This window comes from Eleutherodactylus coqui, chromosome 7 (genome assembly GCF_035609145.1).
Source record: "Eleutherodactylus coqui strain aEleCoq1 chromosome 7, aEleCoq1.hap1, whole genome shotgun sequence".
Classification (NCBI taxonomy): Eukaryota; Metazoa; Chordata; class Amphibia; order Anura; family Eleutherodactylidae; genus Eleutherodactylus; species Eleutherodactylus coqui.
In genome coordinates, this window is record NC_089843.1 from 93,156,316 (window position 1) to 93,177,992 (window position 21,677).

General features: G+C 42.5%; 1 protein-coding gene across 1 annotated transcript in view; it reads left to right on the forward strand.

Annotated features, from left to right (window-relative positions):
* TUSC3 (tumor suppressor candidate 3) overlaps window positions 1-21,677 on the forward strand; it is a 232,139-nt gene that overhangs the window by 111,651 nt on the left and 98,811 nt on the right. Inside the window, exon 2 of the mRNA XM_066574657.1 lies at window positions 7,658-7,827. Within this exon, the coding sequence (XP_066430754.1) occupies window positions 7,658-7,827 (170 nt within the window). The remainder of the gene's footprint in view (window positions 1-7,657; window positions 7,828-21,677) is intronic.

A 21,677-nucleotide genomic window follows, 5' to 3' on the forward strand; every position in this document is an offset into this window, starting at 1 on the left:
CAGTCAGACAGATTAAATCTGCATAGAACTCTGGGCCCCCAATATCACAGGTACATTAACTTCTCTGCCCGACTATAATATCTTATGCATATTTAGACCAGAAAACATTTTAGTATGGCATACAGTAAATTCTATCTGTAATTTTCCCCTTCTTTAAAAAAAAAAAAGGGGAAAACAACTCGAGGTCACATCACTATATGGTAGTGTGTAGGGAAGTGGGAGGATATTGGTGGGGAGTAGAGGGGAGAGCGGGGACAGGACGGGGGTATACTCAGGTATGTTTCCACACTCTCTTGGGGGTCATGGAGGGATGTGTGGGTTCTTAGAAATTATGTGAAGTAGTAGATTGGCCAAGTTTGGAAGTCCAAGTCCATCATCCCCCTCCCCCCCCCCTCCCAGGGTAGACCTGTTCGATGATCATTGGCGTCTGGGTGATCTTGGCATGCGGTTAAGCCAATCCTCGGCTTCCTCTGGAGTGGAGAAGAAAGTGGCTCGTTCATTGTGGACCACACGCAGGCGGGCCGGATACACCATAGAGTATGGTATGGCGGCCTCTCTCAGGCGGCGCTTGACTGCTACGAAGGATGCTCTGGTTTTCTGCAGGGCAGCCGAAAAATCTGGGAAAAGAGAAATGTTAGCGTTCTGGTACTGGAGGTTCTGCGCCCGCCTTGCGGCCTGGAGGGCTATATCTCGATCCTTGCTGCTCAGGAGTCTTGCCAGCATCGGTCTTGGGGGGGCTCCTGGAGGTAGGGGGCGGCCCGGGACCCTATGGGCCCGCTCAATGGCGAAGGCCGCTGTAAATTTGGCCTCTGGCAAAAGCTCTTTCAGCCATGTTTCCATAAATGAACAGGGGTCTTGGCCCTCAGCGCGTTCCGGTAGTCCAATTATCCGGAGATTGTTTCTGCGCAGTCTGTTCTCCAGATCATCTGCTCGCTGGAACCAGGTATTAGTTGCTTTGTCAAGTTCTGTAAGTTTATCTGGTATTGGCGCCATGGTGTCTTCGAGTTGCGATATACGTGTCTCGGCCTCCCCTACTCTGCTTCTGAGATTTTGCATGTCTTGCCGTATCAGACCTACATCTATTTTAACCTCCTCAATTTTCCCGGTTAAGGAGGTGGTACTGGTCTGTATAGCCTCTAGGAGCTGCGCTGTGACTTGTCTGAGCGTTGGTTCCCTTTCTGTCTCTGGGGATGTTGCTGAGCCAGAGGCCCCGTTCGCGTCTTCATCTAGTCTGAGTGGTCGACGTGGGGTATCTGTTGTTGGATCGAGTGCGTAGGCCTTAAGGCGCTCTGTTATCGGTGGAGGGGTATTTCGGCTCATCCTGGACGATTTGCGGCTTCCCCGCCGACGGGAGGAGGACGGCGGTGGTATGTTTGCGGTCTTTATGCCCTGAGAGAGCTATGGAAAATTTCCTTGCTGACGAGGGTTTGAGATGTATAAATTCGCTCCGCTGCTGTGGTGCGAGCGGCTTGAGATAAAGAGGTTGTCAACCTGCTTGGTTTTGGCTGGTTTTCAGTTGTGTATTCAATATTTGCTCTTTATCGCGGTCGGGCTTGCCGTTGAGGGTCTCTTTAGGTTATATAGGCAACGGTTATAGTGGTCGGAGTTCGCTTGGCGTTCTGTGTTTTGGTGGGGTGCCAATGCCTCCCTGATCGTGTACCGGCACCTCTTTTGCCGAGAAAAGCGCGGGTTGTGTGCCCGTTGTAATGGCGATGCGGTTACGGGTAGGCGTTGTAGGCGGCCGCTTAGTGGTTGCCCGTACCAGGCTAGAGGATGTCTGGGCACGTGGGGTGTAGGTTGCCAGCGATGCTGGTTGTGGGTTAATTACCCACTTTAGTGTTGTTGTCGCTGTGTGGTGGCTGGCAGGCCCCTTGTATGGTTTGGTGTTATACGCCCGTTCCGGGCTGCAGTAATGTCCATGTGGAGGGGGTTCCACTGTGCACTTTATAATGGGCAGGTGCAGGTTGCTGGCAAGTCCCTGTTATGGGGTGCCCACCCGTTTCAGGGGTATTCCCTTTATGAGGTGCTTGGCAGGCCTTTAGTGTGCCTCTCGTGCAGGGCTGCTGTTGGAGCTGGGGGGGAGGGGACGTATCCCTCTCGCTCTCTGGTGTCCAGGGGGGGGCAATCTGGTGGAGTCTGCGGTGGCTCCTCTCTCCCCCCTCGGTGTCCCGTCGTCCCCCACCAGGGCCTCCCGCGCGGGGCTGTCTGCTCCGGGATGCAGCGCCGGTCGAGCGGCGTCTATCCCCCACCGGGGCCCCGCCTCCCTCTTTGCGCCGCGGGAGGTCTACGGATCCTCAGGGCCGTGATGCCGCGGCTCTCTGCTGGCTCCCGCCGCTCTCTTCCGCCTCCTGGGCTTTGCCGCTCACCTCTCCCGGGTCTCGATCCTCCCGCCGAGCCCCTCCTGTGTATCGGAGCTGCGGAGTGCGCGCCGTACCTTGCAGCCGGAAGTGCCGGCGCCGGATCTCTGGCGGCAGGCCCGAAGTTGGTGTCTGCCGAGTTTCGCCGCCGGGTACTCGCTGGAGCTCCCTCGGTCCTCTACAGGTGTTCCCCCGTGCCTGGGTGAGTTGTTCCGCAGGTTAATGGAGTCGGGCAGTCAGAATGGGTGCAGGATGGTGGGGATCTTCCCGGAGCTCAAGTTCCGTGCGACCTCACAGCATGGCTGCTGGACACGCCCCCCAACTTCTTCATTTTTAATGATTTGCCTTTAAGGTATTTATGCATGTATAAAGCAAGATCAACATGAATCATACAATAGAATTGTAAAGCCTTTAAACAGTAGCAAGAGTTACACAGTGTATTTTTTAATGTTAAAGCCGTACTGTGAAAAATTATTTGACTTTATTGTGTGGAATAAGGGCTTATTCACATGGGCGAGAATCTCGTGTGAGTCGTGTGCAATGCGAGATGCACAAAACTCTTACAAATATGAACACCATTCTTTTGAATAGACTTCTTCACATCAGCAGCATGTTTTGTCTTTGGGTGTTCCCACGGAATGCTTAGTCCGCTGTTTTCAGTGGGACCTTAAAAGACATCACATGGCATGCCGTGCAATGTGCAAGCGAGTGCAATGTGACGTTTCCCTTTGAAATTAATGGGAAACACTTGTGATACTTTGAGGCACATGAAATACGAGACTGAGGATCCTTATTTCACAAAAGTGATGTAAGGAGGTTTTTATAAAAATGGCTTTGCATCGGCATAAAAAAACGCACGTTGCCAAGCGCGATATCAGGCCCAGTTTTTTCTCGGCCCAATATCGCGCTCGCCCATGTGAATGTAGTCTAACTGTTACAGCACTGCTTCAAAGCAAGGCTTTCTTAAAGAGGACCAGGTCTTCTGACATATAGTTCCAGTAAACAGTTGTACTCCCGATAAAGCAACAACTTTAGAACATCCTTTCCCAAAACTCTGTTCCCTTCCTCTATTATTACTCATGGAAATATATGCACAAACCAATAATTGGGTGTTAATGTTCCCCATGCCAAAAGGGTGTGTTCCTACATATTGCATTGGGAGGGCTACAGTTTCTTTTTGTGGAGACTGTCTGATAAGTGTGAGGAGACTAAAAAGGCAATGCTTCTTGCATATACAAATGGGAGATATTACAATGCCTTAGCTGTGGCACATGTTGAAAGGCAGCTTCCCTACAAGTCAGTGTTCAACCTTTTAACAGGCCTTATACCCTGAATAGGAATATAAGCCAAAACCAGAGTCTTAAGGCCCATTTAGACACAACAATTATCGCTCAAAAGATGTCTTTTAAGCGATAATCGTTGTATCACTTACATCGCAAGATGATTGCTCAAACGTTAAGCGATCATCTTACGCTACGAGTGGAAGATGCAGAAGACAAGCGGGGCCGCTTGTCTTCTTCATCCAGCTGTTTCAAGCTCGGTGTGCCCGGCTTTTATACAGCTGAGCGCTGCAAGCAGAGGATGCAGAAGACATAGCGGGGTGTCCCTGTTTGTCTTCTTCATCCAGCTGTTCCCCGCTCCGAGCCCTGGCTATTGTACAGCCGAGCGCTCTGAGCGGAGGATGCAGAAGACAAGCGGTGTGGCTCCACTTGTCTTCTGCATCCAGCTGTTCTCTGCTCGAAACGCCCGGCTGTTACAGCTGAGCACTCCGAGCGGGGTATGGAGAACAGAGCTGGACTGCCCTGTTCTTCATACCCAGCCTGTCATCAGGGAGCGGGATACAGCTGCTAAGGCTCATCGTTGTCTTTCAGCATGCTGATAAGGCTCATCGTTGTCTGATAAGATTCATCGTTGTCTTTCAGCATGCTGAAAGACAACGATGAGCAATGGCGTAACGAAAACTGCACGATGTCAGTACAGTTACACACAACGATTATCACTCAAAAGATGGCTTTTGAGCGAATTATGAGTGACAATCGTTGTGTCTAAATGGGCCTTTAGAAATAACCATATGAAGACAACATGTTTCAAAGTTTTTGTTCCTTATTAGTATGGAGTGAGTAGGTTTCTGGCTAGCTGAGTGAGAAGCCTATGATGTGTGTCAAGAGTGGTAATGTTTATCCCTTGTAGAGACCACCTAGTAGCCTTCAGGAGACTTAAAAAGCCTTATCAGTGCCTCTGCAAGTAGAAACTGTACCCCTCCTGACCTACATAATGAATGAATTAAAAAAAAAATCACCAGAGTGGCCCTTTAAGTTGAGGTTGTCCTGGCCAATATCTTGGTATTCAATAAACCTTCTGGTTTAATTAACATCTATGCTTTGGGTCTTATTGTTGCAGGTCTTCATAGTTCTTGTGAAATGTGAACAAATGTCAGTGTAGAATTGATGCTCCTTAATACTCAATCTGTTGGTAAACTAACATGACATTGAGAAATGGAATTATAAACCCTCTTTAGTTGATCCCTCTGATATTGATTTCTTTTCAAACTAATGGTATGTATAGACAAAGACTGGCTTTAAATGTCTGAATTGTCTAAGGGTTAAGATAATTAAAAGGAACAAACAGTTCCATTTGCTTGGTGAGTTTTTCTTTGGTCCTTCCTAATACATCTTGAGCATCAAATCATAGTAAATGTTGTTGTTTTTATTTTATTTATTTCTTAGTGTCAGTAAATAGAGTTGCAAGAAAGAAAGTAAGTGAATCCCTTGGAATTACCTAGATTTTTGCATTGATGACTACTAAAATGCAGTCTAATTGTTATCTAAGTCACAATTATAGAAAAATACAATCTAACAAAATTAATAACTCATAAGCCGTTGTATGGTTCATATTACTGAGCACATTGAGTAAATATGAACAGTGCAAGAAGAAAAAGTAAGTGGACACTTAAACTTAATAATTAGAAATGAGCGAGTATACTCGCTAAGGCTAACTACTCGAGCGAGTAGTGCCTTAGTCGAGTATCTGCCCGCTTGTGTCTAAAGATTCAGCTGCCGGCGGGGATTGGCGGGGGAGAGCAGGGAGGAACGGAGGGGAGATCCCTCTCTCCCACCCGCTCCCCCCTGCTCACCGCCACATCTCACCTGTCACCCGCGCCGGCCCCTGAATCTTTAGACACGAGCGGGGAGATACTCGGCTAAGGCACTACTCGCTCGAGTAGTTAGCCTTAGCGAGTATGCTCGCTCATCTCTATTAAAAAAAATGTAGATAACCCTTTAGCAGCAATCACTTTTTGCATGTTGAGGAGAAATTTTGGACCATTCCTACAGATGTACTTCAGTTCATAAATATTTCTGGGATGCCTTAAATACAAAGCCCTCTTCAGTTTATGTAACAGAATCTCAATATGGTTACGTTCAGGACTTTGATTTACCCATTCAAACACAAATCTTCGTTTTCAAACATTATTTAGTTGTTTTACATATGTGCTTTGCTTCATTGTCCTTTTTCATTATTCAAGGTCTCTTCAGCTTATGGTCATGGACTGCTGTCCTTACATTCTCCTTTAGAAAGTTTATATTCATTGTTCCTTTACAAGGCGTCAAGCTTGGAGGCATTAAAACAGTTCCAAAACATGATGCTCCCTCTACCATGCTTAACAGTGCGGATGAGGTTTTGGTTTTCACGTGCAGTATTATTCTTCTTCCACATATCATTTTGAATATTTGATCAGTTTGATGTTTTACTAATAGTGAACACAATAACAAAGTTGTTTGTAGAGTTTTCTGTAGGACTTTTGCTCTTACCCTTGGGTCCTGTTTCACCTCTTTTGGCATTGCCAATTGTGCTCTTGGAACGATCTTAAAAGGAAGCCCAGCTGGGGAAAGTAGCAATAGTTTTGCATTTTATCTATTTGTTTTTGTAGCCTTTTTCAACTTTATGAGTCTCTATAACATGTCTTCTGAAAATTGTTTGAATCGAGTCATGCTTGACACTCATCAGTCTTAAGAACTGATTTCTTAGTAATCAGGCCTTGTGTTCTTTTATTTATTGGACAAAGCACCTGTGAAACCCACACATCCAATCTCACCTTCCTAATTGAAGTTCCTTTTGTCAATTAGCTCTTGGAGAAGTAATAGACACAGAGGTCCACTTAACTTTTCTTCCTGCACTGTCATTGTTTACTCAATGTGTTGGATAAAAGACTTGAATGGTACAAGTGTTTGTGTGTTATTAATTTAGATTGTGTTGGTTTCTTATGTGATTCTCCTGGTAATTCTTTTCTATCACTTATTTTTTCTTGCTCTTGTAATATCTTTTAGTTGTTTTAATCAAAATTTAGTACAATTTTTCAATAACTTTTTGCATCAGTTTCTTTGTGGTTTTCTAGATCTGTGACTTCAGTCATTCAATATGAAATTTCATTGCTTATTTCCAGTGGATCAAAATCTGTCCTAGTCATATGATGGACACATACTGTACTGTTGTTGCTTAGCTTATTAGATAATTGTACTGTAACTAGAATAAGCTTAGCACGTGTGTGCTTATTACTATCTCGTGGAGGAGGGCTAGGCAATTTATTGACTTAATTTAATTAATTTACCATTTTAATTAAGCATGACTTTGAATATCTTCAAATATTGGCCAAAGGGAAGCTGCGGCTAGATATGGTACAAGCTGTGGAGGAGTCTGGGTGGGTAGGACAAGACACTGATGAGCTGGGAACGATGCTGGAATCAAACATAGTGTGGAGTGCCCGAGCCACAGGCTGAAACAAGCAAAGGGATTGTGAGGACTGAAGAAGCAAAGTACATAGGAAGGAAGGCGCTATGCTGTACAAAAAAACTGAAGTGCTGGTGAAATGGCCAGCAGGAACTTTGCCCATGGATCTCATGGACTAAAATAGGGTCTGTTGGGTTTTTGTCATGCCGTCCATCATTTTCCTGACCAAAATATCACAACATTTGGCACTATTTTGTACAGGAACGTGTTCAGGATCTGTGCTAGATGCTCCAAACAGAGCCTCTGATGCAGATGGGAGCAGAGCCGTAGCTTGTTTAGCAAAGAAAAAAAAATCAAGAAAAGTTTGGAAAAAAAATCAAGATTTTAATATTAGACAAAATTGCCCAGCCCTACCTGACTCCTTTTGAATGACTGCAAGCAGAGATCTTGAAGTTGTAAGGAAATTAGAAAATGGTATAACTTTTCATTGAACAAATATAATTGCTTGGTGAAGAATTGAACATTCTGTATTACAAAGTAACACGTGGTGTCACCATTTTGTTATTTTTTTTTAGAACCTCTTAAGTGAAAAAGTGGAACAGATGATGGAATGGAGCTCCCGGCGATCTGTCATCCGTATGAATGGTGACAAGTTCAGAAGATTTGTTAAGGCACCACCACGTAATTACTCTGTTATCGTGATGTTCACTGCCCTTCAGCCTCAGAGACAGTGTTCTGTATGTAGGTGAGTAGATGCATGTTCTTCGAAGACTAAGGACTGCCTTTATGTAGACATTGGATTGTTTAGGGCTTATTCACACAAATGCATTTGCGTACAGAAAATGTGTGCGTGTAATACGCAGTGAATAGAACTCATTGATTGCAGTGGGTGCGTTCACATGAGCATATTTTGCATACACATGTTCTATTTTCATGCATATAGAGTAGGAGCATAGCACATATTAAACTAATTTAACTTAATTGCCCACTGAAATCAATGGGAGCATGCTGGAGTGCTTTTTTGCGTATGCAAATACACACAACATGCTTGCGTAAAAAATACAATAAAAGTGCACAGGCACGCACAAAAATGTAACACAACGCGTAAATGCACTTACTCCAGTGTGAAGCCAGCCCTGAGGTTCATATATTTATATGACACAGACGATTTGAACTCCTAAAAAGTCACTAGTGATTTCTGTGAATTATCTAAAGGTTACATCTGTATTTGAAATGCTGCTTTGTTTGGCTACATTTGTATACTAGACAATCTGCCCCTAATCTCAATGCATAGGCCTCCATAGTCTGCTGCTGCCCATAAAGTCCCATTTAGCCGGGACGACAATCGGGTAAACAACTGCACGAGCGTTGACATCACCGCTAGGTCATTAGCACCCGTGCAGAGCGTTTAGACAGGCAGAATTCACTGCTGGATCGCGGGCTTCTTGCTCAGTGCTTCATCTTCTATATGAAGTGGGGAGCATTTACACTTAGCGAGAATGCAGCGATCCAGCGGGAATCCCCCGATCAGTAAAGAAACTGAGGAGATAACGAGAAGTGAACAAATATTAAACTATTTTCTCCATTTACACTGGACGATGATTGCTTAAAGGGGTTGTCTCGCGGCAGCAAGTGGGGTTATACACTTCTGTATGGCCATATTAATGCACTTTGTAATATACATCGTGCATTAAATATGAGCCATACAGAAGTTATTCACTTACCTGCTCCGTTGCTGGCGTCCCCGTCTCCATGGTGCCGTCTAATTTCAGCGTCTAATCGCCCGATTAGACGCGCTTGCGCAGTCCGGTCTTCTCCCTGGTGTATGGGGCCGCTCGTGCCGGAGAGCTGGTCCTCATAGCTCCGCCCCGTCACGTGTGCCGATTCCAGCCAATCAGGAGGCTGGAATCGGCAATGGACCGCACAGAGCCCACGGTGCACCATGGGAGAAGACCCGCGGTGCATCGTGGGTGAAGATCCCGCCGGCCATCTTGCTAAGGTAAGGAAGAAGTCGCCGCAGCGCGGGGATTCCGGTAAGTACTAAACGTTTTATTTTTTAACACATGCATTGGGTTTGTCTCGCGCCGAATGGGGGGCCTATTGAAAAAAAAAAAAAACGTTTCGGCGCGGGACAACCCCTTTAAGTTCGTTTGAACAAAGTTTGAGTGATCATCGCCCCGTGTAAATGGCCTCAGCCATAAGATAGGTGATAAAAGTTGTATCTAGGTACACCCCCTTTAAGTAAATATTGCACCAGCATCTAGTTTAAGTTATGCACCCAGTGCCTTCCTAATTAGCTTTTTAACCACTAAGTTACAGTCTTGCAATAGTCATTTTTACTATTTCTAAAAAACCGTATTCCGGAAGACCTCGTTAGTGTAAGCAGAAATGCAGTAGACAGAGGAAGCAATCTTTCTGCATGCAGACAGCTAAGCCTTTAGTGACATTTTAATCTTAAACAAAAATCCTACTGAACGATCATCTGTTACAAAGCACCTCAAAGTGATATAGTTAGTGAAAGGCAACAGGTTTCTGCATACATTACCTTTCAGTGGTTTCCAGCAGCTGGCACTGAATCTTGAGAACTTGGCACCATGCGATAACAAGATGCCAATATGTTTGCGGCAGAGGAAGCAGGTGTCATTGATTAAGCTGGCACCTACTATAACTGTATATTGCGTGCTGTTCTTGGTTTGTATAGTCTAGACAGTCCTATCATTCTATAGATGTAAAGTTCTCTTCTATTCATCTCTCCTAGGCTGTTGACAGGTTTAATCTCACATGAGAACACCTGCGGAGAACAGTGTCATAAAAAGCATTTGTGCATTGCAGTGTCTGTGCTGAGATATGAACACTGCCAATGCTATACAGGGTAGTGTAGTACGTTGTGGATAGTCTGTAGCGAAAGCATTGCATATGGTATAAATACACAATTGTTACAATTTAATAGTTGCATTTTTTGTTCTGCAACTACTACGTTTAATAGGAAGAGTCTTCAAATGAAGAATGATTGGAGGAAGCCGTTTTATAGTCGACACTTTATCTTTAGCATTGTTTTCACCGAACTGCATCCAGCTTTTGTGTGTATGGGCAAGAGAGGCGATACGGAAGAAACTTTCAAATTATACCAAAGAACTACTTTCAGAAAGAGGAAATTGATGCAGTAAAGGTGCGGATCTGAACCACAGGTCAGGACTGGAGTATAAAGAGAATAGCTTTAAAGTGTGATGTATCCGATCAACAGCTCCCAGTCACATGCGGTTAAATCTTTTTTTTATTTTAATGCATATGGAATTTAACCCTTTGAAGAATCACGTTCATATATACGGCAGTCCTCTGAATAGTTTATGCATATGGATGTACAGATGTAGTAAATGTTAACTTGACATTTAACGCATTATGATAACTTCACTTTACTACAGTGGTGTTAATCAGGTTATGCACCGGTCACATTAATAATTGCTACATCTGTAGCAAAGCTGGAATCATTGTCATTTAATTATTTTGTGCACTAGTCTAACTTGCGATAAGATAAAGAATTACTGCTTATAGAGGTATGGTATATGCAATCCGATTGAAAAATTACTGTTTATACATTGTTATAGCCAAAAGACTGACTAAGGTCTCTTTCACACAGGGGTATACACACGCAAAAATCATGTGCGTGAAAAACTGCGGCTATTCAAATCAATGGTTTCCTATGGGAACGTTCAAATGAAGGAATTTTAGATGCACAAAAAAACATTGAGTTCCCATAGGAAACCTTAGGTTTTAATAGCAACAAGTTTTTTTTGCAAGCGTGATTTTTGCACGCGTAGGTCCACATGGGAAAGAGGCCTTAGGCCGGCTGCACACGACCGGGTCGGATTCCGCATGCAGGAGCCCACAGCGGAATCCAGCTCTGAGTGCAGCCCATGACCCTTCTTTCTTCTGCATTGCAGATGACGCCGGCGGCTCGCCGTCAGCCATGCACAGTACAGTTTTTAAAAAGAAATATTTGTTACCTGCAGCCTATCTGCATTCTCAATTGCAGATGGACCACGGGTCGGACAGCTTCCATTAACTTCAATGGAAGCCATCCATGCGGATCCTTATGAAAAATAGAACATGCTGCGATTTTTAAATCCGCAAGTGGAAATCGTAATCGCTGTTCTCTCACGTGCTAATGTTCTATTCTTTCAATGGGTGCGAAATACAGCGGATTGTCCGCACGGGTGACGATCGTGGATTCCACAATTCAAATCAGCCCACGTGCAACCGGCCTTAGGGCAAAAGCACATGGACGTATTTTTCTCCCCTTAAACAACCGTGATAATCACGGCCATATAAGGGATAAAACAAAACTACTGAGGTCAATAGAAGTTCAGTGGTTTTGTTTTCAGAGATCCTTCACATGACCGTGTGCGTTTTTACGTTCGCCTGTACACACCGCATGAAGATTTTTCGCGATTGAGTCGCGATCTTTATTCGCGTATTTCAAGCCATTCACACCAGGCGCTGCTATGTGAATGTTAAAAAATACGCTGAAGCGATGGAAACAACGATCAGCAGCAATCCTCAGAATGACCAAAAATGCTTAAATTGGGCCGTCTGTCTTCTTGTCCCAGAGTTGTATGCAAGGTAAATCCCTCCGACTACCTTTTTTCCAGCTGCCATAGAAATCTATGGCAGTTAACTGCATATCATATCAAAAGATAGGGCAACACTTATCTTGTCATGCGGCGTATAAAACCGGTGACTGAAAACGGTCAAATAGGGGCTATTTTTCTTGGCGCAATTAGTTTGCGGGGCAAAAATCGGGTCGTCTGAATGGGCCCATTGCAGTCCAATACTTTGCATGGTCCCGTTCTATTGCCGATTTTTTTATTTTTTTACGCAAAATAGCTGCATAAATATGGTCGTCTCAATAAGCCATCACTGCTGGGACTTCTCAGCTGTGAAAAGTATGGCTGAGAGAAGATAGGATGTGCCCTATCTACCCTGCATGTAGTTAATGCCATGTGTGGGGAAGATTGGGCAGCCCCCGTCTCTGCCTTTTTTTTTTCAAACTCCTATGCTCTGGCACGGAGTTTGAACTGCCGGCGTAGTTGCCCCTACTGCAGTCTGTATTGTCGAGCATAGTTGCGCCTATGATCATGTGTTTTCGCCCTTATCTTGGTGTAATGACGACACATTTAGATCTTCTACATCTATACAAATAGGTGCTACCTATACATTCTACCTGTCACAAAGTAGATGCAGATAAGAATTTCATCTGTAGATTTCATTGCTGGGCCAGACTGGACTCTTAAAAATGAGATAAATAAATCTTGTTCTATTCTCTGTGTATTGCGCTTAGATTTTGTGCGTGCAAATACAGGCATCTCACAGAGAGTCCACCCTTAGGGCTTATTCAGATGAATGTATTTTACATCAGTATTTTGAGAACGTATTTTTTACGCAAAAGCGCATCGGATATAGATCAATCTTGCTGGAAAATCAGTCAGATTTTCATTGACCAGCAGCTCCCATGTAAATGCAGTCTAAAAGGGAGGATTCCTCATTTTGATGTGTTCTTTAAGGGTATTGGTCTGGGAACCCTCCTCCCCTTTATGACCATAGCACCGCAAATCTACGTTAAATAGTTGGTAATTTAGTTGAATGACCACCATGTAATTCTGCTGCAGACGCAAATGTCTGTTCAGACACGACCACCCATGGAAATATTGGTTGATCGCCATGAATAAAAGAAGCCGGGTAGGGCTTCAGTTTAAAGAGGGGTTGTCTTAATAAGAAACCCCCTTAAGTATTGGTTGTCCCTTTGCATACTTGGTGCCTAAAGGCATGCTTGTTTCCCCCACGTGAATGAAAGAGCTGCTCCTGTGATATACGTATATCATCTAATTTGGAAGTGGTTATTATTATTGATCACTCATCTGTGCATTCGATGTAATCTGAAACACTAAGAATTTTCTTGCATGTGATGTTATTTTGACAAAACTAAAGCAATTGCTAAATAATAGTACATTGCCAAACATATAAAACTATTTCTTGCACTACAATCCCAGGAAGGCTGAAGATTCAGTCAGGAAATTGACATTGGAACAATAGAATAATCACACATTGTTCATATGTTAATGAATGCAGGTTTACAGTCATTTAACAATGCAAGCTTATACAGTAAGGTGGAGGCTTTACTGGTAACATTTTGTTTTTAGACACCAGCTAATGATAAGGATGTTACATTACTGCCCTCTACAGGTTGTTCACATTCAGTCATGTTCTTTTGCACAAAAAGAGTGTACTGGACACTCATACACAAAAAACTTATTTTTAAAGATACAATTTGAAATCAGAATGGAATGTGGTCAGGCATATAACACAAACATAAGATTCTAAGGGCTCATCTACATATAATAGTGTTTCATTTCCCCTACCCCACTCCCTTTATTTTTTCTTTTGGGGAAGTATTCTAAAGGGCCCATTACACGGGCCTATATAAGCTATATCATTTGACGGATCAATGATATTGGTGTTTGTTTAAATGCGCTTTACCCAAGCTGATGCAGTCTGTATTGAAAATGAACGTTCGCTAATACGACTGTTTGTCCCCAGTACAGTATTATTGCGTGCACTGGATCCCCGGTCTTCATGGGGAGAAGTACTGCTGACGACAATGGTGTTTGCTCCTTTTGTTGGGTGATTGTGTATATATTTACACCAATGATTTGGAAAATAAACACACTGGTTAATGTTTGTGGCTGATCATGGGCCTATGTAAGAAGGCCTTTATTTCACTGAGCTCCTCCCCTTATGTGATTTTATTGTTTTTTAATATAAAGAAAATCCACAATATGGGAATTACTCTTTTAGAAAATTGTAATGTTATCCAGACGTTTTATGATTGCCTTAGTTTAAAATTAAGTAATTAAATGGACTAAATACAAACAATAATATGAGTTTTGGGGAATTTTTCTTCAGAAAATTACATATTGTTGAAAGTGTAACTCCAGATATATAGCATTTGATGCTCTTACCCTTATAGCTCCTTTGTTGGAATGTTTTATAGGGGTTGTCCGGTTACCAGACAATGTTGCCCCTATAGCTTCAATTGTGTTACATAAACAGAATAAGCAGTACTTATCCCTCTTCTGCTGCACTGTAGCCCTACAATGGTCCCGGTGTTTGTTGTTGCTAATGAAGTCATCGGAAGTTGCTCTGCAGCCAATCAGAGGCTTCAACGTCATCGTTCTGAACTCCTGGCATCCTGGCGTCTAGGATACGAGCTGTAGCAGTATTAGGCACTGGGTTGAAGCCTTAGGTGTGGTAGCCGCAGGCCTGGAGAGTAGTTAGGGAAGAGCCAGGAGCAACCAATGGGAGATCTCAGTTTACAGTACAATGAAGGAGGTGGGTAGCATGGTCAGAAAGAAAGCTAAAGGGTGGTATCAGGAGGACTCGTGTCTTGGTACAAACGGAGGAGGCGCGTAGTGTTGTCAAAAAGGAAGCCAGAGGTCACTATCAGGAGGTTTCATGTCATGGTACAAACAGAAAGCATTGTCAGAAAGAAAGACAGAGGTTGATATCAGGAGGTCTCGTGTCGTGGTACAAATGGAGGTGGCAGGTAGCGTAGTCAGAAAGGGAGCCAGAAGTTGGCATCAGGATGTCTCAGTTTGATAGCAGAGGAGCAGGCAGAAATGGAGCTTGATCAAGGCTTGTGGAGCACAATAATCATGTAAGGAGTGAGGGACAGGCTTTTATAGTTTGCTTAACCAAGAGCAGGGCGGAGCCAAGACAGGGAGCTGGATCAGGGATTCAGGAACCAGGCTAAGGTCCAGCGAGGGATCTGTCCAGAAGGTTGGATAGCTGAACAAGTAGAGCTACCGACTGGAGTACAATGCTGCAGCCTCTGATTTGGCAGCAGTGGTCAGGTAGCCTCATATGAAATAACAACAAACATTGGAAAGCGGGCTGCAGCGCTGGATCATGGTTGGCTGAGGAAGAGCAAGTACATATCTTTTTATTTTAGCACATTTAGAGCTAGCGAGGTAATGTTGTCCGGTAACACAAAAGATGGAAAACTATTGTGAAAAAATAAGGTATTTGAAATTAAATAATAAAAAGTTGAAGCATTTTAAAATATAGCGACATCCAGGTGTGGATTGCATCAATTGAAATAAAGAGCAAAAACATAGATTGAAACCTACTGATATTAACCTCTCCAGAGGAAACTACATTTGATGTAGTTCACTGTCCGCCAGAATTCTGGTGTTAATTAAACAGAATCCTAACACACCTGAAACACATCTGCCAGCCTATTCTAGTGGGCTGAACAGGTTGTTTTTGGAGAGAGGTTTTTTCACTCTCGGATACTTGCCTACACTTTGTGACTATTTTAAGTTCCTTTTAATATAGGTAATGTATTTAATGATTCTGTTTTATAAATTATCCAGCAATTGACTTTGAAAACCCTCATAGAAATAGTCATAGATAATTAGTGTAAATGACTGAGGATTTTTCCTCTTTTCCTTTCTCCTTTTATTTCCTGTCTTGTAATTATCCTTCCACATAAAGGCAGTGCATATTTAAAATGATCCAGCATAAATTATTTTAACTGCATCAGATAGTACCTGCTTTTAGAACACTACTGAATGTATAGACTACTATACTCCTTCTGGAAGCTTCCAATTTCTGTAAAGTACAATACTCTGCAGGTGTGGAAAAAATGCTTCAAAGAAAGAATGCTTTCAAAAATAGAAGTCAATTAATTTAAAGTTGCGCCTGATATTCTCGGGCACAGCTTCATTGGAAATCACACGAACATCCCATCAGTGTGCTAATTTGATCAAAGATTGGAAAAGCTGCCAAATGTTTTCAAATTGCCCTGACTTTCTGTCCGATTAATATCAAGCCCATGTGCATAGACTCATTCAAATGAATGGGTGCTATTTCTAACCGATTTTCAGGCCGATTTTTCAGTCCAAAAATCTAACAGAAATATCATCCTTGTGCATGTACCCTAACAAAACACAAAGTTAATGAACAAAAAAACTCGAAATCCAATTAATATTTGTTGTGGCCGCCCTTTGCCTTCAAAACAGCATCAGTTCTTCTAGGTACACTTGGGAAAAGTCAGGGATTTTTTAGGATTACATTCAGTGTGGGATTAACCAATTATACCAAGTGGGTGATAATGATCACCATTTTTATATTTAGGTTGAAATGCAGTCATTAACTGAAACAGAAACAGCTGGGTAGAAGGTGTAAAACTAGGTGAAGAACAGCAAAACTCTGCTATAAAGATGAGGTTGTGGAAAACTATTTAATGTCATCGGTCATTCACCATGGCAAGACAGAGCACAGCTATCAAACATAGTGTGGTTACACTGCATCAGCAAGGCCTCCCCCAGGCTTTCTAGATGTTCAAGCTCTTTTGAAGAAGCACAACTAAATTGGTAACATTGAGCACCAGTGTCACAGTGGTTGGCATATGAAAGACACCTCTTGCTTCTGTTTTAAATCGGAAGATGTCCAGCAGTGCCATCAGCTCAGAACTGGCAGAAATCAAAGGCACCCAGGAACACCCATCTTCTGTTTAGAGAAGTCTATCCAGAAGTGGTCTTCATGGAACAATCAGTGCGGAAAAAGATTTTGTAGCCCGTGTGAAAGAGGCCTTACACCAATTTTTATATCACATGGTGAATGCCATAAAAATAAATCCCGAAAAACAAGGGTGAAGTTCCTTTTTATCCATTGCTTCCTCCAGCAAAAAATTAATGAAGGTTATTCAATTCATTATATGTACCTGAAATTTGTCCTGCAAAATACAAGGTGTCATGTAGCTACATTAACGAAAGATTAAAAATTGTTATGTCCTCTGGAACACAAAAGGGGAGACGATTTACTATTTTTTAAGGCTAAAATGAGTTATGTTACTAAGGGGTTTAAAGTACACTTAAAACAGCTAAGTTCAGCACCAAGTATATTTACATGAGACACGAATTCAAAATCTAGAACTAAGCGATATTTTCAGAAGAGTTTTTTCTATTTTAATATGACTGTTAGGGTGCATTCAGACGAGCGTGGCTTACACGCTGCTACAGCAACGTGTAAACCACGCTGCCGACATGCAGGAATTCTCCGGTGAACAAGTTGCTCCGTGCTCCACCGAGCAGCCCGTTCACATGTTCGTTCTGCAAGCAGAGTGCTGTCTCTGTGGTCAGCACCATGGACAGCTCCTCAGCACGGAGCTAATAGGTGAGTCAGCACTCGCTGTCCTATCTTTTTTACCAGCACAGATTCTGCGCTGGTAAAAAAAGCTCTGTTTGAGCGTGGTTTAATTATATATTATACATAGGGCCTTGCCTACAAAAAGTTTTAACATGCAGAATTTTTATAGCCAGTGATAAATGTGATATAAAATACATATTTATATTCGATAAGGATACTAGTTTTCTAAAATCACTTTAAGTAATGACAATGTTAAGATTAGGTTGGACTTGATAGATCGGTGTAGTATTTCGATCTTATTAAAGGGGTTGTCCCGAGGCAGCAAGTGGGTCTATACACTTCTGTATGGCCATAATAATGCACTTTGTAATGTACATTGTGCATTAATTATGAGCCATACAGAAGTTATAAAAAGTTTTTTACTTACCTGCTCCGTTGCTAGCGTCCTCGTTCCCATGGAGCCGACTAATTTTTGGCCTCCGATGGCCAAATTAGCCGCGCTTGCGCAGTCCGGGTCTTCAGCAGTCTTCTATGGAGCCGCTCGTGCCAGAGAGCGGCTCCGTGTAGCTCCGCCCCGTCACGTGCCGATTCCAGCCAATCAGGAGGCTGGAATCGGCAGTGGACCGCACAGAAGAGCTGCGGTCCACGAAGACGGAGGATCCCGGCGGCCATCTTCAGCGGTAAGTATTGAAGTCACCGGACCGCCGGGATTCAGGTAAGCGCTGTGCGGGTGGTTTTTTTAACCCCTGCATCGGGGTTGTCTCGCGCCGAACGGGGGGGGGGTTTAAAAAAAAAAAAACCCGTTTCGGCGCGGGACATCTCCTTTAACTATGTCACTATTATCCTGCAATACCATACTAAACCTCATGGATCGCTGCAAAAAAGTGCAACTACAAGGTTCATATTTTTTCTGCTTGTTGAACGATAATGTGATAAATGTTTTTGTGTTAATATGGTTCAATTGACTTACATTTTATTATAGCAACAACCAAACATATTTTCTTACAATATTACCACTGCCCAAATTTGGCATGGTGCAAATGTTAGCATACTGTTGTATCTGGCATACATTAGAGCATCTTTGGTCTTTCTTAAACCCTAAGAATTCTCTCATGCAGTAACTATAAATGTGTCTATATCATCTTGTAACCTATAGTGAGAACAATTCTCATCTGACATTCATTAAAATGTAATCCAATTTACACATTGATGTAGTTTGTGATGTCCTTTATTAGCTCTGATTAAAACACAGATTTAATACAAGTACATTGATTACTGTAGAAAGCAATTATCTAGACAGCAAGCATAAATAAGTCACTGTGTACATGTATTAGCATAAAATGCATAGGCAATCACAGTGCAATACCAATATTGTATATTTTACTAGATTGTACAATGACTATTTAAATACATTGCCTAATGTTACTGTTGGGAGGTAATGCTACACTTTACAAACTTAACATATAAGTGTCGATACAGGATATGATCAGCAGTCCATTCAAAGACCCCTAATATTTTTCTTTTGCGTTAACAGTACTGTGTTAGGGGGTTTTTTTTGTTGTTTTTTTTCGGGAATAATTGTACTTTTTAGTGGTATGATTTGTTAATCTGTACAACATTTTGATCACTTTCTATTCCATTTTTAGTAAGGAGAGATAGGCAAAGTTAGCTATTTTTGCCCAGGTTTTTTGTATTTTTTTTTCATGGCTTGTACCACATGGATTAAATAAGTACCAACCTTTTTCTTAGATCATTACAATTGTGGTAGTACCATATTTGTGCTGTGATTGTTTGGGTGTGTACTAGGCTAGGGTTTTGGCTTTTTTCCCCTTTTTTTTTTAAATTTGTTATTTTTGTTCCACTAGGGGACCTAAATTTCACCACTTTTGAGCATTCCTTTTATGAGCATCATAGGCCACCGTAACTGCCAGACCTGGAGATCATCTTGAAGCCAACGGATGCAATAGCAATAGAAACCCATCGGGCCCCCAAGATCACTTCACCAGAGTCCGTTGGGTGACAGAGGAAGCCCCCTCCTTCTGCCAACCTGTTATGTACATGCTGTGGTCACATTGAACGTGGCATGTACAGGGTTAAACAGCAGGGATCAGAGTTTCTCTGGTCACCGCTATTAGAACAAGTGACGGTCATCTGATGTAGTGCCGTGAAATGGCGAATGCATCAGAGTAAAGCCCTTATAGATTTTCGTAAAAGGGCATATGGGCAGTCATTAACCTCTTAATTCTACATGACGTAAATTTACGTCCTGGCTGGGCAGCACTTAATGCAATAGGATATAACTTTAAAAATGTCCCATAGTTCAGAATAATCTGGATAAAGTACATGGGTAATGTACTTCTAGATAAATCTTATACCTACAGTCACAAAAGCAAAAAGAATATTCAAATTCAAAAAAATCCCTCGCTCATAGGAAGAGTGTATGTCAGAAAGTGTGACCAACATCTCTAATGGTCAAAGGAAAAAAGACCCTTACTTGGAAGGAGGGGGATATGGTAAACACAGAAGCCCTCTCCTGATGATAATGAAAAGCCTTGTTGTATCGGATTGTCGATAGGAGACATAGGCAACTCCAACCAGGATTAAAGCTTGTTATTTATTCAGGAATTGAAACAGCAAATAATAATGGTGGCAATGCATTTCTGTGCACATGGGGACCTTCATCAAGCCTTTGAGAACCACCATTGGAACCACAAGTGAGACACCTTGATACCCATGGTTTGGGTACAGGTGTTTACACCAGGTGAGTCCTAAATCTTCTTAAAAAAACTCTGAGGAGCTTTCCTAGTTTTTCTATTCTATACCTAAAGTCACTGTTTACAAAATAGGACACAATTCTTTTTGCTTCCTTCTAGGAGAATGTCCCAGATAACTGCTCATAGGCCAGAGCAAAGTAGGTTTTGCAGAAAGAAAATAGGACAGATTTATTAAGGCTGTCTAACGCTGTTGGAAAAAACACTAAAGGCCCATTTACACGCAAGGATTATCGCTCAAAATTCACTCAAAAGCCGTAGTTTCAGTGATAATCGTGTGTAAATGCTCCCATCTTTCACTCTTCAGCTGAACAATGATTTTTAGGTGAGCGTGAAATCCATTGTTCAGTCGGAGAGAAGATAACAGACTGCATGCTGTGTTTGCTGTCCATGGTGCTGTATTCTCCATGAGAGCTGCTGATTTCATTGAAGTCAGCTTGCAGCCACGTGGCAGAACAAAAGAGCTGAATGCTGAGAACAGACCATCTGCTGTTCTCTGCATACAGCTCCCAGAGGCTCATTTACATGCAAATGAAAGTGAAAAGCTGCTAATGGACATTGTTTTGCATAGACTGCTAATGGACACTAATTGCTCAAAACCTATCTTTTGAACGATTATATTTGTGTGCAAATGGGCCTTGAATGTATTTCAGTTTAGATAGATTTTAGTATATTTTTGGTGCACATTTGATTCAGTTTCCTACTTTCTACTGCCTCTTGATTGGTATACTTTAAACTATTTTTTGTGCCTGTACTAAAACTGACATATTTTACATTTTTATGTCTTGTTTTCTGGCAGGACGCATACATCTGTTCCTTTTTGGCACCAATCATTAGAATTTTGGCAAAAATTTGCAACAACATTTTTGGTGCAACTAATGATTGAATACTGGCAAAGGAAGAAAAGGCTAGTAAGTTGGTCCCAATGAGCCAAAAACATATACATAGGTACTGATTTGCACCCTTTAGGCCTCATGTCTACAGGCACACATGGATTCTAAATGTGGAATCCGCAGCGGATTCCACCCGTGCCTGCAGACATGAGGCAAAAAATACACTTACTCACCTGTCCGGACGCGGTGTGGGTCTCGGCCGGATCTTCTTTCAGACGAATGCGCATGCGCCGTACTTTTTTAAAATCTCCTGCTTTCCCGCGGAACGAACGGCTTCCATTGGCTTCAAAGGAAGCCGTCCTTACGGGAACCACAGAGAAATAGAGCATGCTGCGTTTTTTTCCCATGTGTGCGATCCGCATGCCGGAAAAAAATGACATCCACAGGTATTTAAATACCTGGGGATGCCCAATAATAGTCTATGGGCATATTGAACTGCGGATCATCCGTGCAGGTGACCCACATGGATTCCACTATTCAATTATGCCCGTGGATGTGAGGCCTTAGAAATGCTACGCCAGAATGTGATATGCTGATATTTAATTATGATAATTGTTTGGTTTTTGTTAGTGCTGCTACAGGTAATAGACAGAGGTGTTGAGTTTAAGGGGGCCCTTATGTATCACATGGGTAATATCTGGTCCTTGGTAAATTCATTCTTTAAATCAATGAATCCCTATTATAACAACACATATGCAATTACTCAGTTTTCCTTGTTACATTTC